General features: G+C 39.5%; 1 protein-coding gene and 1 long non-coding RNA gene across 5 annotated transcripts in view; one reads left to right on the plus strand and one right to left on the minus strand.

Moving 5' to 3' along the window:
- Positions 1–1,199: 1,199 nt before the first annotated feature.
- Positions 1,200–15,007, plus strand: part of LOC111264170 (rhomboid-related protein 2) — a 16,615-nt gene continuing 2,807 nt past the window's right edge. Inside the window, exons 1-9 of one of the 3 annotated variants that reach the window (XM_022839831.2) lie at positions 1,200–1,966; positions 7,522–7,719; positions 9,554–9,580; positions 9,924–10,042; positions 11,109–11,232; positions 13,586–13,684; positions 14,007–14,149; positions 14,442–14,554; positions 14,819–14,919. In XM_022839831.2, the coding sequence (XP_022695566.1) occupies positions 7,624–7,719; positions 9,554–9,580; positions 9,924–10,042; positions 11,109–11,232; positions 13,586–13,684; positions 14,007–14,149; positions 14,442–14,554; positions 14,819–14,919 (822 nt within the window). In that variant the 5' untranslated portion in view covers positions 1,200–1,966; positions 7,522–7,623. The remainder of the gene's footprint in view (positions 1,967–7,521; positions 7,720–9,553; positions 9,581–9,923; positions 10,043–11,108; positions 11,233–13,585; positions 13,685–14,006; positions 14,150–14,441; positions 14,555–14,818; positions 14,920–15,007) is intronic. The other 2 variants (XM_086969969.1, XM_022839833.2) reach the window with 2 other exon arrangements.
- LOC111264171 (uncharacterized) overlaps positions 11,239–15,007 on the minus strand; it is a 9,769-nt gene continuing 6,000 nt past the window's right edge. Inside the window, exons 2-3 of one of the 2 annotated variants that reach the window (XR_015312586.1) lie at positions 12,354–13,704; positions 11,239–11,589 (exon numbers count right to left, since the gene is read on the minus strand). This is a non-coding gene — a long non-coding RNA (uncharacterized LOC111264171). Of the gene's footprint in view, positions 12,197–12,353; positions 13,705–15,007 lie in introns of both variants that reach the window. The other variant, XR_002682715.2, reaches the window with a different exon arrangement.

Raw genomic sequence — 15,007 nt, forward strand, 5'->3', positions numbered from 1 at the left:
TTTTACTTGAAGTGAATATTAGTCAACAACGAACTATGTTTTGCTATCGAGCAAAACCTGTTTCATAGTGATTTGCGAAGGAATTTTAAGTTTATCTATGGGTCTGAAGGACATGGTCGCATCTGTCCTTGATATCCTAATTCAGAGAGGAGCCAGAGTTAAAATGCCTGCTAATAATGTGGTACATTTAATTTGTTCGCCGTGAACTATTTATAAATCATGCTTTCTTACGGAGGAAGCTTTCTTACTGTGTGCCACACAAATGTAGACAAGATAACAGTGGTAGTACACGTCGTAGTGAGGTTATAAAACAAAATGGATTTTTTAAAACAGAACAAGAACGTAAAAGTTATGGATTTTTGTATAACCAATACAGTTCTTGAAAATGAGTTTCGGCTACCCTTTACAAAGCTTCTTTGCTAAAGTTCACAATTTTTTCTAGACAACATGTCGTAACATCATGGGCGATAATCTAGCTGAAGGTTCACAATATACGCAGTTAGTTACGTTTTATCAGCACTGTTAGGAAAAAGTACATAAAATAGAATTATCAACGCTTTAGACAATTCATTTTTCAGCTGCAGTTGAAACTGTGTCAAGCGCATTGTCGAAAGTCGAGAAACAAAATGTAGCATTTAGAATTTTCGTTCAAGCTACTTGCTTGATCAGGACTTGGTCAAACAAGTATTGACTTGACAAAAACGTCAAGCAATTAACATCTCCGGAGTCTGCAACCGACTTCTCCATTCCTTGAATGTCAACTCGAGCAACCTTTTAGTCGTTTCGTTTTGGCTGAAGTATTTTATGCATGTCTATGAGGAAGCTGTAGGGATGAGGCGAACTATATATTTTGGTGGGATTTTTGGCGACAAACTGTTCCCACTGCTAAAGTAGTAATCAACGCTTCAGTAACGATCAGCGCCTCTTCGCTGGCAGCTGCCAACAAAATTGTGGTCAATACTGGAATTGGAAAGCACGGTTCAACAAACGTACATATAGATACGCAGACGTCTACGAATAATAGGTTCTTATCAACGAAACGCTGTTGGAGGGAAGTAGGGAGGGGGAGGGTGTTCATTTTGCAATAGCCGCCGTCGCAACGGCGACTGTAGCCAAGACGGCATAGGTCTCGTTCTCCTCCTCAACAACATGCGCCGTGGCACCCTTTCCTCTCGAACGAAAAACGGATAACATATAGCCAACCAGGCGTTCTGTGGCGTGCTCACACTGTGTTGACGATCAACAGTCCCAGAAGTTCGTTCAGTTGGCATCGTTGACAGTTTCTAGCGGACAAGATTGATGAACGAACAATTCTAGCGACTATTTAGTCACCCATCGGTGCAGCTGGTAACTACTGGCAAAGGCGATCTGTTTCGGTATCTCGCCACTGGTAGTAGGCCGGTGGCGAACGACTATCCCGAAGCGGAGTATAACTATGTTAGCCAGTTAAACAACGGCGGGGTTGTGATTACATTTCATCTACATATGTAGCTATTGTTAAAGCGCGTAGAAATTGGATGGTGCACGAATCTCTGCATTGCGTTCATGCGTATTGCGAACCCGAATATGATACGTGATGTTATTATGAATGATCGAAAACTATAGTAAGCTACGCATGTTGTATGGATGCGGACATGTTTGTTTATTGCTGACGGTGGAATAGTAAATGTGGGCCAATGAAAATGAAGACCGACTAGGCAACGTGAAGAAGACTGTCTGGAGACTGGTCAATAGTCGCCTGTGGTGTGATATTTCGGTGTGGTGAAAAAGTTCGACTTCGAAGACGTTTCTGTACTGTGGTAGCGTTGTGAGGGCGAGCCGAAAACTGACACGAGCCTTCATTTTGCGGTCAAAGGGAAATCCGCCGTTAATCTGCAGTCATCTGAGAAAAGATAGCTGTTTGTTGGAAATATTGCACAGGTGAACTTATAAATGAACTGATCATATAATCAATAAAAAGAAGAAGGTGAGTAAGAAGTTTGTGTAAATATATTGTATACATGTCAAACTATAGCATGACAATGACTTTCTCTTTTGTTGGCTAAAGGGTGGAAGTACCTGAGTGATAAAAGAAAGCTCGTCTGGTTCTTTTTTTCCTATGACATCATTCGAAGCATTTGACCCCCTGCTTCATGCACAAATAGATAAAAGTGCGAACGCTATATAGAGCCCACTCATCTAGTAATGACTTTTTGAGCAACAAATGAAATTTTATTTAACCCCATATTTCGTATGGTTTTACCGTACCATCTTATATAATTGGGTGTTGCGTGGCTGGCTATTTAGCGTAGCATTGTGACTACTGATGATGCCCCGACATTAAATTCAATCGATTAGCCTTAACTAAATGAACCCGTGGGTTAGGCAAGCAATTTACGTGCAAGCTTCTTAAATAAATTGTATAAGATAGTTGTATAGCTACATTTAAACAGAGCTATGTAAGGTATTTTTCATCGAGGAGTAAAATTTGATTTCCTTTATTAAAGGGACCAATGGAAGGATATCATGAAGTTACATATAGATGTCAAGAAGTTTCTATTCAGTTTTTAAACAAGGAATTGAATACGCCAGAACTCTTCGTCACTCGCATGACAAATAATGACTTAGAGCTCGCGGCTTCTTTGAAGTTTTTAGTTAGAATGGCTAAGGTAGCGTGAGTCATAGATGTTCATACTGAGTGCTGTAATATACTAGAAATCTGCAGGCTATAGGGCTGAGTTGAATTTATTCTCGCCTTACTGTTTGAAGCAGATTGTTTGACCTATTGTTAGAAGCATTATGTTTATCTTTTTTCGGGCCTTTTGCTAATTGCGTATTTTAGCTTCATGGACATGGCGCTTCAATAAACATTCATGCACATCGTGAAAATTACGTATTCCGTTTCACGTGGGGATTTTTCTTTTGATTTGTCCCTAACGATGTATCTCAACATAAACAAATATTTCAATGAAATTATTTGGATGCGCTAGAAGCGTCAATGTTAACGATCATATTTAGTTGGATACGACCTCCGCTCATTTCATTCATGACCTAAATCTAGGACAGACTTATTTCGAAGTTTCCGTACATAGTAATCCAGCATGTTATAAATCTGTATTGTACAATGGCCATATGTGCATATCCCTAAACATGCTCAGAATCTCCTCTTCATCCAATCTCGGACTAAGTGGATAGTACTTGTTGGCACCTCACCTTGATATATGACGAAGCTTCCCTCAGACACTTCAGTCACCCACGGTGGCAGAGCACGCTGATAAGCGTCCGTGCAGTACGGAGATAAGTTTTATCAGTGGTTTTGTCTTTCCAGAACAAGTACGGTGGCATGACGTCTCCTTTATTGGACACCATAGTCGGCCGGAAATTTGATCTTGCGCTCAATAGACGCCTCCTATATGTTCTCAAACGCTAGCAACAGTCCCTGTGATTGGTTTTTGCGTTTGTAAACATCTCTTTTATCAAAGAAGGATCAAAGACGATCTGCAGGCTCATTTCTAGAAGAACTGGGGAGCAGATGACATCGGGCAGGTCTTAGGGTCGTAACTCTTTCAGGGAATATCAGTATGAGAGGTGCTTGAGGTTTCCGTCCGCGACATCATAATCGCACCTACATAAAATGTGTTCGCTAACATTTTGTCGAGACTGCAGGGCCATCCAAAAAGCATTTTTCGACAGTGTCGAATGGCCCTCCTCTCCGCACTGTTTTCCTGTTGCAGATTTTTTTTATGTATTTGATAGCTTAAGAAGCTTATGATCTCGTAAACACTTCGTCCATTGACGACCGTTCAAATTTCGATAACGAAGCACTATGTTCCGCCATGATTAAATGCTCGCTCATATCCGTTTTGAAACGGGCTTTAATCTTGCTATGTGCATTTCGGCTCAACGTGTTTACAACACTGGCCACTTGAAAAAAATCAGATGCTAAACAAATCTGTCGGTAGATATTCGGGAATAGTGTTGTCTAAGTGATGCAAAAAGTTCGTAGATGCGGAACATTTCATGATAACATATAATGATCACATGTCGTGACCGTCAATTTCGACTTCCGACAACTTGTGCTACCGTATACATAACATACAAATTGTAATGTAAGCAATTTCTTATTGCAAAAACATGATAGGAGTTAACGTTACAGTTACCTCTCCTGTCTGACGTGAAAAACCAGATTCAAATCCGTTCCATAGGAGCTGACTTGACGAAACAGCACAGTATCTTGCCACCACTCACTAAATCTCTTAGTAACGATCAAACAGGAGATTTATCCAAAACGATCTAACAAACCTCCAAACGATTCAATTAACAGAGACAGATTGTTAAAGCTAATACATTTAACTAGTAACCAAAGCGATCTTGATAAATTCGTAAAAAAAATTGTCAGTTTCCGATGTTTGTGATTATAGGCCATTTTATAAAAATTGAATGTAAACTTTATGGCAAATCGGCTAAACTGCCCATAATCGTTAACTTTAGTTGGATTTAATATCATCGCCAAAAGCTTTCCTATAATGGTAGGCACAATGAGCACGGGTCTTTAGCAAACTTTTTGTCGGAGCGATTGGACACAAGCAAGATATTCATAAGATAATACTGGAGAACATATATTGTAAGTATTTCTCGTAGGTGTGATCAGACTGGGGAATCCTGCTTATAATGATATGCGGAGTATTTTTGCGCGTTTACGTCTGGAATGAGTCCTGCGCGATCGTTCTCGAAAAATGTCTTTGACAAACGTTGAGGCCCTCAGTTACACTTGCAAGCACATTGTCGACTATTTATGGGGAAGAAGGAATATGTTTAGGTAGGATAGGAAGCGTAATGGCAGTGCCGACGACTAATACATTTCGTATGGGCCGCGTCACCACTATGTCAGGTGTTACTCTTCATAGTCGTACTTCAGCGGACCAATCAAACCTTAACGGGAGTACTGGAGATTTTATTTGATCAAATTTGAAAAAAAACAGTTAAATTTTATTTTTCAATTTTCATCCTTCTATCGATTGCAGCCTTTTTGCGGTGCATTTTATCGCCAGTGATCCTCGGCTACTGTGACTTCAACGCGTGAATCGCCCAAGTACTTGAGCATTGTTTCCTCTCCATATATTGCGTTATACCTTTTTGCTTTTTGCTACAAAGCGTACGAATGCGAGAGGGGCGGTATTGAGTCTTTGCCGAACACCTAGAAGGGGTGGCAAGCGGCTTGAGCGGGCGCTAACGACAACAAGTTTAGCGTTCTAAAAGATATGAAAACCACATCAGCCATAAGGCTGAGTTTTCAACCCTATCGGTGGCCAATTTCTGTAATAATCGATCTATTTTTAAGTGACCGGAACTGCGTCTTAAATCTACAACAAGTGCTTTGCTAAGTCGCTCATAGGGTCTACACAACGACATTGGGTCTTTCCAACGACGGCACTGCCTGTTCGGAAATCGCCTCGAAAACCGAGCTGATTTTTTTTTATTAGTAGTTGATTGTCTTCCAAATATTTCGCGAGTACTCTTCTTTCACACCTGTTGAAAATCGGAAGTAGCCTTGCCGGCCAGTATTTTGACAGGGGATAGGGCTAAATGCCTTCACTGCTTAATTGGCTTGACCACTAGACTCTTGATATGAGATACTACATTCATTTTCATGTTGTCATGCCGAACGCAGAAGACTGACTTTAAAGTAAATAATGAATTCACTTCGAGATTGGTCACCCTGTTTTGTTTTCTTCTGTTTCGGTGACTGGTGCTCGTCTTTAGCCACCCTATTTCTTCTAAGCTCAGTTCTAAGCTGCTCTGTATGTGGACGTATGCCAGCAGGACCGAAGGAACACATCGAGTCTATGCTTTAGCGGGAATTAAAAATGGTACCGTAGACCAGTATCCAATGCGCTGTCTTCCGTAGGCTAGTGGGTACGGCGTATGGTCGAACATACGCAACAGTGGCAACTTCTTGTGTAAGCCTTTTAAACCCATAAGGATCAATATGGGGCGTTTGTATCCTGTTTGAGTGAAGCTAAGCTAGAAATATCGATAAAGCGATATCGAGAGGAGATGGCAAAACACACGTACAATTCTTTAACTAACAAAGCTATTGGTTTAGTTAGCTACTTGTGTATGGAAATTATCAGGATAGGCGCAAGGTGGCGTTATATTTAAATTAGTATTCGTTCAACAGTTTATCGCCTCTTGAATTCCTATATTTCTCAGAAACTTGAACGTATCTAGATAACTTGAGTAACGTTTTTCGCCTACAACGAACGATTGAATCTCAATTAGGACAGAAGTTCATCCCAGACGTTGAGATGAAGATGTGCATTCGTTACATTTAGATGTACGAAATGTATAGTTCTTCAGTCACCTGTATCACTGTCAAGTGTTTTAATTATCTCATGATTTTTATAGCCGCTTACCGACGTAAAACCTCTACCACAAATTTTGGAAAAAGACATTAGTAAGTTTTTTTGTTGCAAAACCTGCTGTTTCTTACACCGTTGACAATGCATAAAAAATACATATCAAACTAACAATAAAATCGATGTTCCATTATGCTGTACGGGCAGAAGAAGACTTGCCGCCATCTTATGCCCCAACAATTTCGCTACCGCTCTGTTGTGCTTCGACAACAGATGTATTACACTTTATTGTAACGCAATATATTATGACTAACAAAATCAGTTCTAGTACTTCTGACTAAATCTATTAGTATGTAAACATGGCTCAATGGAAGTTAGAATTCTTCATCACGTAATTAGAAAAATCAGTTCAAAATAAATGTCAGTGGATTGCTGACTGTCAGATATCATCGTACGGTTTTTTTTTTTTTAAATAAAGCGATCATATTAGAGTTTATAGTTGGATCTTGCCTACGCTGATGACGTAGCTGGAGCCGCGTTACATAGAAAACAATCTCCCCCTCCCCCACCTCCCGTCCGTCATGTTTACATATTTGACTTTGCAGTAGACTTGTATAACATAGGATAACGCTGGCTAGAATAAGTCCGAACTTCTTGTTTACTTTCTTATCGATCTAATCGTAATGATTTAGATATATATTTTGTTAAAAAAAATGTCTATAGCTACGAACAAACAGCACTGAATAATCTTTCCATCGTTGCTTTGTGTCGTAAGATTTTCTGAAACTTGCTATAACTTGCTTTAATGATAAGCCGTATTGCAAACCTTTACTGCGTTCTAGCTTGAATGACAATTCAGAATGATATTCAAATCAATTTACAAATAATTTATCTAAATAATATTTATGATAACTTAAAGCGGCTCATTTAGTACGATCAGGTATGTTTTGATTCGTGTACGTCCTATAATTAGGAAAGCTTCGGTGGCGCTTGCTCACAATTGTTTGTAGTTTTTCTATCTTGCTACTTGGGGCCATAAAATACTGTTCTGCCTCTGTTTTAAGATCGCTTTTTTCAACTATCGGAGGACATTCGCTTTTCTTTTTATATGATTTAAACATTTTCAGCAGAAAACAAAACTGGTGTTTTTTTTTTATTCAAATTCACTCAATATTATATTTAGTGTTAGATCGTTTCAGACGTATAGCTGAAACGTTAACTTCAGGGCCAAGTGGGGCCTTCCGACGCAAACCGGATTCGAGAGTTCTTCCCACGAAACACAAAGATGTCGAAGGTTTCAAGTGCCCAAGTGGCCTACAGCAAAGGCCGAACCACTACGGACAGTGAAACCGACGAATGCTGCATCGACGTTTGCGATCGGGTAAATGAATTTGAACTATGGTATTAGGAAATAATTAGATAAAAGTTATTGAATTCAGATCGACTACAGTTAACTTATCGACTTACCATTGAAATGCAGTGGCGTACTGCATCGTATACCGCTTTTGCTTTAAACTAAAGGTAACGAAGCAATTGTTTTTGGTGATTGTACAAGTTAAGAGAAAAACTTTTGGATAGATTCGAGTGTAAGTGCTTTGAAGTTCTTTTAAATATGCAGTTGTATTTTATTACGGATAGTTAAAAAGCCTGAATCTGTAAATAATCCTTTAGATGTAAAAAATATAGTTCATTTATATGTGGAAAACACACAATCGTATTTTATAAACATCTAAACTCAAAGTTGAAAAAAATTAAATTATAAGGTCGGTTCGCCCGATAGAAGAGGCTGCTGTGCGATGGTACTGCAGCAGATATCGCCGCATGGTATCTAAGGCATGTTGCACGTCATTTTGTGCAGATATACGTAGTTCCTAATGAATGAAAACTTACTGTTTTAGCTATTTAAGACAGTCAGGATAGATTTGCGCCATCTTTCCCTCCCGTGTACTGACGAATCTCGCAGGCAACAATGATGGTACACATATCTGTTCAACGATGAGCGATGCAGGCCCATGTGTCGTTGTAAGAACGAAGACTCGTTTCGATTAGGTATTTCGAGCCGTTTCAATGAGGGATGTTTTCGACTAATTGGATTTCGTATGAAAAAAGGGCGGCCACATTCATTGCAAACAAATCTAGCGCCGTGCGCAAACAAACGCATTTGATACACTGGCAGTCACCGCCGGCTCCATTCTGTTGTATTAAAATCATAATTAAAAATAACTAGAAGTAATTAAATATTCCTATATTAAAAGCCACATTAAAAGTTTTGACCGTTTGTAGGCAAGATTAGTCCCACGTATCGAACACTAGTCAGGTACCTCAGGGCCCTTCTGGCTATGTGGAGTGTACACAAAAACGCAGTTATAGTAATAACAAACTAGAAGGAAAAGGTCGCTCGCTGGGATTTCTCTCAGTAAACAAAATTTAATGATACCTCTATCATTTTCTGACAAAAGCAAAACTAATGATAAATAACCTTTATTGACGCTAAGAAGGAACAATTGTTGCCAAAAAACGGAGAAACGGTCTATAAATAAAGGTCAATTTATATGAACAGCTTTTTTTTAGTAGCACTAATTTTTGACCTTGAGAATGCAAAGTTGCCTAACAGCTACGCTAACTTAAAGTTGTCAGACAGCTGTCTGGTAAGCAGATAATTCTTCGATTGAAATTTTAACTTGCGGCTGACCCTTCGGCTTTAGTCTGAGCGTATACTGAATTGAAATGAAATGTAAACTGGGCACACTTCAGTCCTACAACTAGGGTAGGCTCACATTGCGGGATGTCAGTTGCGATTAAACTACTCGGTTGATGGCTGGCCAGCCTGTGGGCTCTGTTGGCCTTACGTGAGCCGTTCCCTAACGCACCTATGATATAGTGTGCTAACAATAGGCCATGGTAAGCATTTACCAACACTTATCATGGAAACGCACTCAAAAGATACATATTAACTATGTAGAGCACGCCACCCCACTATTTTCGATCGAAAGTCATGTATGTCCACGTAACTCAACGGTAGTTCTCCATGAAAAATTAACAATAATAATATTAGTATCGATCAAATAGACACGTACGCATCTTCTTCGTCTTCTTGAAGGAACTTAATTATTTAGTATAACTTTTATGGGCACTGAAGAAATGGATCTTATATGCGACACATAGTGCAATACTAACGTTACGTCCGTTTACCTGTGCTCTCGTTTCTTTTTCAGAATAATTGGCGAGCCGTTTTTAATAAGGTAAGAATATGAGAACGGATGTATATAGAGGTCCTTCTCTATCAACATCGGGTAGAATAAATAGGTGTCCTGTTTCCGCAGTGGTACAGTGGCAAACGTGTTGGTCCAAGTTCGAGCTAGCCGACTGAAGCGACGCTTAACGGCAGCACCGAGCGCAAAAACTAGTGCGGACCCTGGCTCGCATTTAGTAGTTTCCGAACGTACTTGCTGAGCCTAACGTATACCTTAAATCACTATTTCATTCATTAATTTACGTAAATATCTGTAAATACATATCTGATTATTCATCTGTGAATCGGTCAAAATTGAAAAGATATAATAACTGCTTTCGTTCAAATTTTAGTATGACACGAATCATGATGGCTACGTTTCCATTGCACACCTGTCTCGCCTCTGGCAGGAGCATTCACAGTTGCTGCAGCATGATCTACCTCCTACCGTTATTCAGGAATTACTTGAAAGGTAAGAGGAGACGGTTGAATCAGTCTGCGATTTAGTTGCATCACGAATACAGGTGGTGTCCTAAGCTTTATAGTTAATGGAATATAGCAATGAAAGTTTTTGACAGCATATTTGTAGCGTTTCCACCGAAAAACTGGTATATAAATCACCTAGGGAATAACTCTCGACAAATTTCATCTGTTTTGGTAATACTCTATGAGCTCGTTTGGCGCCGCCAAGCATAATTACCGCTTTCAGTCAGGTCGTATTCTAAGGTTTCCTTTACAAAAATGTACTAAATATCACACAAATACATATGTATAGTTACTACAATTTCTGACCAGCTCGTTTAACTCAGAGGACGTAAGGTAACAAAAGTTTACATCTTCAGCGAACCCACGCTGTGCTTATGACCAGAACTAAATAGGGAATCTTTCCAAGCTAGAGATTCTTATGGTTCGTCTTCAAGATTGTATCTAAACGAAAACAAATATTTAAACGAAATGTTTAACATTTGTTAGAGGTGTCATTAATATTCAATACGGCCATCATCCGCTGTGACAACAGTTCCGGTTTGAGAGCTAAACCGTTAATTAAGTGTTTTTGTTTCAAAATGTTCTTGTTTTAGTTCACCAATAGCTTTTTAATAGTAACGATGCTTCCAGCAATACTGCTAGGAGCAAATTCGTCATGTTGCATGAAAGCAATGGGGCAAAATTTGGCTCGATAGCAGATCAAGAGACCCAAAAATGTAAGGGTTCAACACGCTAAAATGTTTAAGCTGTGTAAAAAGACACAAGAAATCGTAAAAAAGACCAACCATTAAGTTTTTTCTTTGGACAATTTACTTGGTAGTGATTGATATTCCTTTTGAGACGGCGATTAAGTTTTGGATTCAAGTCCATGGATATCTTTAAGATAGGTTCAGTTGATCCATAACATTCAGCTCGTTCTCGAAATGCTATATATAGCAAAGAACGACGACAAAAATCCTTGTACTTTAGAGGGGCGCTACGGCATGTGCTATTGCCATTATTATACGTTATATAACATATGCATTGCTTTGATGTTGTTGTTTTTCTAACAGATTCGACTGGGATCGTGACGGACATTTCAGATACGACGACTTCGAGAAAATGATGCAATTTGCAGTCAAATACAAAAATTACCCTCGATTCTGTACCCTCGTCAAGTTTGCAGCCTCAACTGTCGTAAGTTTCGCATACTCGTCTGTTGCAGAACTCTATTTTCTTCTTCGCCGTCCATTGGTGCGACGTTCACCTGTGCCGCTGTCGTCATTGCATACAAGCAAATGTTATTCACTCAAGTACGTGGTGCCGAAATCTCGGAAACATGCTACCACAGCATGGCACACTGTTTTATATTGCGTATTACGTCAACGACGTTCATAGCAGATCGAAGTAACGGTACTTCGGAGGATGTCTATAAACATGGCAGCGGAGCCATCAAAGGCCTGATCGTCAAGTTAAAAGTCCCCAGTTTGATTCGTGATGGTGTTCGGTAATTTTCTTGAGCTTAATGGGTCCTCGGTATCGGCTCGAGTACAACTAAAATAAACATCATTGCAGTCGCTTTAGTTATTATTAAATTAGAACATTTTTCTTGCTTGTTCAGTAAAACGAAGGTGCTTTTAGTAGCCTTAAAGACACCTATAATTGTCCTATAAATGCTCGACTCTACCTCGGGACAAGATAGTCTACCTTACTGGCAAACGTTTTTGCTTTGTTGAGTTAACCTGCAGACGTATGTCTGGCGTTATACCGAACTGCAGATAATAAGCAAAGAAACATTTCTTTAATAGACTATTAAAAGTTGACTGCGTGATAATTTGGGTTTGAGCTTTCATCTAGGCATCTTGATAAGCGTACGTTTGTGATATTAAGTCGGTATTGGGTCAAAGCAGGTGTTGGACTGGTTAACCTGATAGTAAATAACCTGATAATTTATTTGATCATTGTGAAAACTCCTTCGTTTCTAATGATACAAGTATGACACCTTGAATGCTTTCGGCTATCCATACGCTTACACTGAATGGTAATTAAGCTGAACAATGTCATACGACGCAATCGGAGCCCTGAATATAGTCATTGATCTTTGCTTTAACAGCTTGCGAACCCGTCGCTGTAAGAACGCTAGATCTCAGAGTTCGTTTACCTGTTATATGCCGATAAGGAGAGAAAAGAAACCGATATGATATCGAGCTAAGCTCAAACATGGGTGCGCTGAAATTGAAAGATGCAAAACCATGATCTACAAATGTTTATGGAAAAATAATCTACTACATTCGAAAAATACATATTAATCTACTTACCCAGCATTAACTTTGTACGATGCGACTTCCGTGTTAGATCGTTCACTGACATCTGCATTGCACTTCATATGTATCAATTTTGGCTAATACTGGCCCTTGCTACCGTTAAACGGTGCACTCACCATGTGCCCCCAGCTTACTGCAAACGGTACTTTTCCGCGGAAAAAAATCCCGATGCAGTCTTTATACATCAACACTAATTGTTGCGCAAAAATCTGCGTTGGCATGGACAAGCGTATAGCTATACAGACTGAAAAAAAAATTAATTCACTAAAAATTAAATAAAGATCAAGTAACTTTTTCGTAGATTTACTGCTCAGCAGCAGATTCTGCTCAGCTGCTTGCCTGACCTTTAGAATACCGCACCAGTTCGGTGTAATGAGTGTGATATTAATAAAAACGTCACGTGAGGTTCGTTGAGTACTGGAAAAAGTCTCGCGCTCGACCCTCATCTTCACTGCATCACTTGAAGACGAAGCTCAGCAGCTCCGCCGCTACCCCAGCTGTGATGAAGCACTATTGCCAGAATCTATTTTCTATACTACTATTTTCTTCTGCACTATGATCACGTATCTTTTACACGGTTCATAATAACGTGCCATTAGGCATTACATGCGTCCTCTAAGGCTAGTACACAATTCAGATTAGAGGCAGAACTATGTCCTGATAACGTACATTTGTGCAGAGGGAAAGGCGTATAATAAAGCCAATAAATTGCTCTCCATATCCGTGTATCCTGGAGTACAAATAAAAACGACGCCGCTCTAAGTGTCTGTTACCACCGGAGTAGCCTGTGCTGCACATAATGCAACGGGCGATCAAGGGAAATCAGCCTAGATATATATTTACAGCTCACAAATTCAATTTAACGCATTGATCTGGAAGAGAATTGTCATAGTTTCGATGAGGTGGAAGCGACGATGCAAGCACTATTGTAACCCGACTGTGTGCTTTTATTGCGAACTCAGCTTCTGTGGTACCTGCTATTTCTTTGAAAATGTCGTTTATGTGTATTTTTCTTTTCTACTCGCTAATATATTTTTTGTTCGTTAGTAGGTTTTCTTCTGCATGATATTGCAGTGTGTCGACAGGCAATGATTTATGAACATAGAGGAATAATATGATGTTATCTATACAACTAAATACAGTGGACATCGGAAGCAAACCCTTGCTTGAGTTTCAACCCATATATACGATACGTTATTATATGTTTTTGTAATGACAATTGACAGGTGGCTTCTAATCGACGCGCGACGTTCGTGCGGTCCTATTTCGAAGAGTACAGTTGTATGCCCCCGCCGTTTTTTATCGTACTCGTCTCGATTATACAGGCAGGTATTCGCATGCGGATCTGCGCAAGAAACAAATAGAAAAAATGATGCCAATTAAAATCGAACAAAAAGATAATTAAACATGTTTACAGTCGTTGTTCATTCATACGTTGTTGTGCAATTGCAACAACACTTAATTCCAATAGACATGTACCGTATTTGTGGCTCTAGTCAATGTCAATTTAGAAAAATCTTGTTATTAGTTAATTTAAAAGAAATCAACATTTGTTTCAAAGAAACTAGAAGTATTCGAACGCGCTTGGATAAGGCAGTGCTATTAGGGACGTGTTAGTGTGCTAACTACTTTTGCCTTCTTTCCTAGGTTGCTATCTACATTTATTACAGCATAGAGTTGAAAGAATGGTCTCGAAATGGTCCTACACCGATAAAGTCGCCTCTGATCTATAATCCTAATCGGCGGTATGAGGTGTGGAGATTTTTTACCTACCAGTTCATCCATATCGGGTACGTTCTCCTCTCCGAAACACACACACACACACAGATAATACTTGTTCAATTAAATAGACATATCGTTGAACAGTTAATTTCTCTTGTGGTAAAATGGCACCCAAACTATATTCCCCAACCTAAATTGGGGTCGTGTTATATTTAACCGTCCCCTACTGTTCGATCGTGAATAATATCGACGACTAGAGCAAAACATCGACGACATTTCCTGGTCGATATTTTGCTCTAATTGTTTTTCGGTGCATACGGATTAACATATCAATTGTTGTATATATCTTTGTGTCCACAGACTCTACCATATCCTTTTCAATATACTCATGCAGCTGGTGCTCGGAATACCATTAGAAATGGTTCACAAATGGTACCGTGTAGGCATCGTCTACAGCGTTGGAGTTATAGCCGGTAGACCTAATCCATACCAATATACTCTCCTAGAATTTCTCGACTGTTACAGATTATAGGAAGTAAAGTACTTCTTTATAGGGTACACAGTACTTGGGAGCCTGTTTGCCTGGCACATAAACCACAACGTTCGCTATGTATATGATATGGAAGCTCCTTTTTGTGTGCGTATTATTTTAACATGTCTGCGACTCCACCAATGAAATAAGCTAGATAATTGGTAGTTAACGAATGAAAAATTTTCATGTTCTTCACGTTTGCTAGGTTCTCTCGGCTCCTCTCTGAGTGATCCCCGAACGTATCTCGCCGGTGCATCAGGAGGTGTGTACACGCTAATTGCAGCGCACCTGGCTACCGTCGTATTGGTAGGTGAACCCCAAACACGCTAAAAAAATTACTGTTTCCTCTCTCTAAATTTTTCTATAAACATTATCAAGAGTGAACGTTATAATG

The sequence above is a fragment of the Varroa jacobsoni genome, unplaced genomic scaffold, assembly GCF_002532875.2.
Source record: "Varroa jacobsoni isolate VJ856 unplaced genomic scaffold, vjacob_1.0 scaffold_825, whole genome shotgun sequence".
In the NCBI taxonomy this organism is placed as follows: Eukaryota; Metazoa; Arthropoda; class Arachnida; order Mesostigmata; family Varroidae; genus Varroa; species Varroa jacobsoni.